General features: G+C 36.2%; 1 protein-coding gene across 1 annotated transcript; it reads right to left on the bottom strand.

Annotated features, from left to right (window-relative positions):
• Positions 1–1,230: 1,230 nt before the first annotated feature.
• Positions 1,231–1,841, bottom strand: LOC107030062. Its single transcript, XM_015231467.1, has 2 exons — positions 1,743–1,841; positions 1,231–1,644 (listed from the first exon to the last, which is right to left on the bottom strand). The coding sequence occupies exons 1-2, from the start codon at positions 1,839–1,841 to the stop codon at positions 1,231–1,233; spliced, it is 513 nt and encodes a 170-aa protein (XP_015086953.1).
• Between the last annotated feature and the right edge of the window lie 427 nt (positions 1,842–2,268).

Raw genomic sequence — 2,268 nt, 5'->3', positions numbered from 1 at the left:
ATGCACTTTAAAAAATTTCACCACAATCTATTAGGGAAAAAACCCAAAGATATACTTTTTGCTTACAAATAGGACTCAATCACACACTCATATCAACAATCAACAATATGTTACTCATAACTATAACATACCCAAACATGAAAAACTACCACACTCACCCAATTTTAAATAACCCGCAACAGTTTAATGTCAATCAATTATAATTCAACACATACGCAAGACAAATTCGACAAAATCAAATTAAATCTAACTTGTTTATAGATAAGATCAAACTTATAACAAGTTATAGAAGAACTTAGACCCAAATTTTTACCCAAATATAGAGAAGATGAACTTCATTTCAATGAGTTGACAACCAATAACTAGGGTTTTAAATCCTTGATGACAAATGGAAAATTTAGAGATGAAAACCCTTTGTTTATTCTTCTGATAACCATTATATATATGGGAGAGGAAAGGGAAAGGAACTTACACTTGGAACTTAGGATAGATTATAAACGTTTAATTTTATTTCTTATTACGTGTGGGTTGGGTCAGGTTAATGGTATTGTTGGTTTGTTGATGACAGACCGTGAAGTTTCCCGTGAAGGGCACTACGGCCCATAGAGGCATCCGTGAACATGAATTGGATAGTGTAAATTTACCTAAGTTTCATGAGAGGATAAATGGTTCGTACTAAGCTTAATTGAATGTGAACCCTTCTATGAACAAATTTATGGCAAATTACAGTAGACTCCTTAGGCTGTTGTTGAGGATGAAAGACCGTGAAATTGCTCGTGAAGGTAGCATGGCTCGTTGGACTTCATGTGAAGAGATGTTTTCACTCAGTTCTACAATTCTTTGTTCAAATCCTTCAAGCACACATCAAAACCCAGTGACTCTATAAAAACAAAGAAAAATGAGAAAAAGTAAACTACCTATTATAATTACAATATTGGGTTGCCTCCCAAGAAACGAATAATTTTTCCTCATAGTGTGACACAGGTTACCTGATTACTCAAACTTCATCAAGCTTAGCTTACATTCCTTCACTATTTATATTCTTTTGTATCACCCAAGTATGTTTTGATTTGTTTACCATTGGCCTTGAATTTGGCCTTGAATTTCTCACCCTTTTCATTTCAGGGTCAATAGCACCCGATTGAAATACCTTAGTTACCTTAAAAAGTCAAGAGCATTTCAATCTCAACTACCCAGGAAAAGACAACGACTAGAGTTGAAAAGTAACACCTAATCATCAAGAATAAAGGTTCTTTTCATAATATGATTATCATGATACAACTTGATCCTCTCTTTGTACAGTGGAGACCTCTCATATGCTCTCAAGAGGAACTCATCCATCTTATTGACCTTATCCAGTCTCAAGTTTGCAGTTTCAGTCCAGCTAAGGTTCAACTTCATCAAAGCCAAGAGTGCCTTATGCTCAAGATCAGTTGGCAAATAACATGTCTTTCCAAACACTAATTGATATGTAGACATACCAATAGACATCTTGAAAGTTGTCTGATATGCCCATTGAGTATCATCTAACTTTCTTTCCCAATTTGTCCTGTTGGCATTTACTGCTTTTTGCCAGGATATGCTTATTTTCCTATTTGATACCTCCACTTGGTCACTCGTCTGCAGGTGATAAGGTGTTGCCCCCTTGTGTTTTTAACCCCATATTTATCTTGAAGAGTATTGAATACCTTATTGCAAAAGTTGGAACTACCATCATGATGATAGCTCCGCGTGTGTCAAACCTTGAGAAGACATTTTTCTTCAAAACCAACAACACTTTTGCCATCATTCTCAGGCAAAGGTATTGCCTCAACCCATTTGGACACATATTCCACTACCATAAGTATATACTTTTTCCCATAGGAGATCACAAATGGGCCCATTTAATAAATTATCCCACACATCAAATAGCTCCACCTCCAGAATGGGTGTCATTTGTAGCTCATAGCATCGCGAGATGGATCCATGTTGCTGACATACATCACAATTCTCTAATATATCCATTGCATCCTGATGAATTGTATTCCGGTATTACCCACTCTAAAGTACCTTGTGTGATGTCTAAGCCCCTCCATGACGACCACCCACTACAGAGGACTATCAAGCCTCTAAAGTATGTAGTGTCTAAGCCTCAAGGATGCATCGCCTATTGATATTATCAACACACACCATGTACAAATAGATAGTCCTAAAAATACTTACCGACATCATACATAAATCTCTTATTTTGTTGAAATGTCAGCCTCTCAAGCATCAAGTCATTAACAA

This window comes from Solanum pennellii, chromosome 9, assembly GCF_001406875.1.
Source record: "Solanum pennellii chromosome 9, SPENNV200".
Classification (NCBI taxonomy): Eukaryota; Viridiplantae; Streptophyta; class Magnoliopsida; order Solanales; family Solanaceae; genus Solanum; species Solanum pennellii.
The sequence above is the reverse complement of the archived record's forward strand: the minus strand, read 5'-3'. Positions and strand labels throughout refer to the sequence as shown.

Excerpts from the sequence above, each read along its gene's own strand:
- LOC107030062 (XM_015231467.1), bottom strand. The coding sequence starts at position 1,841 with ATGGTAGTGGAATATGTGTCCAAATGGGTTGAGGCAATACCTTTGCCT. Across the intron at positions 1,645-1,742 it reads AAGAAAAATGTCTTCTCAAG|GGGGCAACACCTTATCACCT; the intron begins GTTTGACACACG and ends TAAAAACACAAG.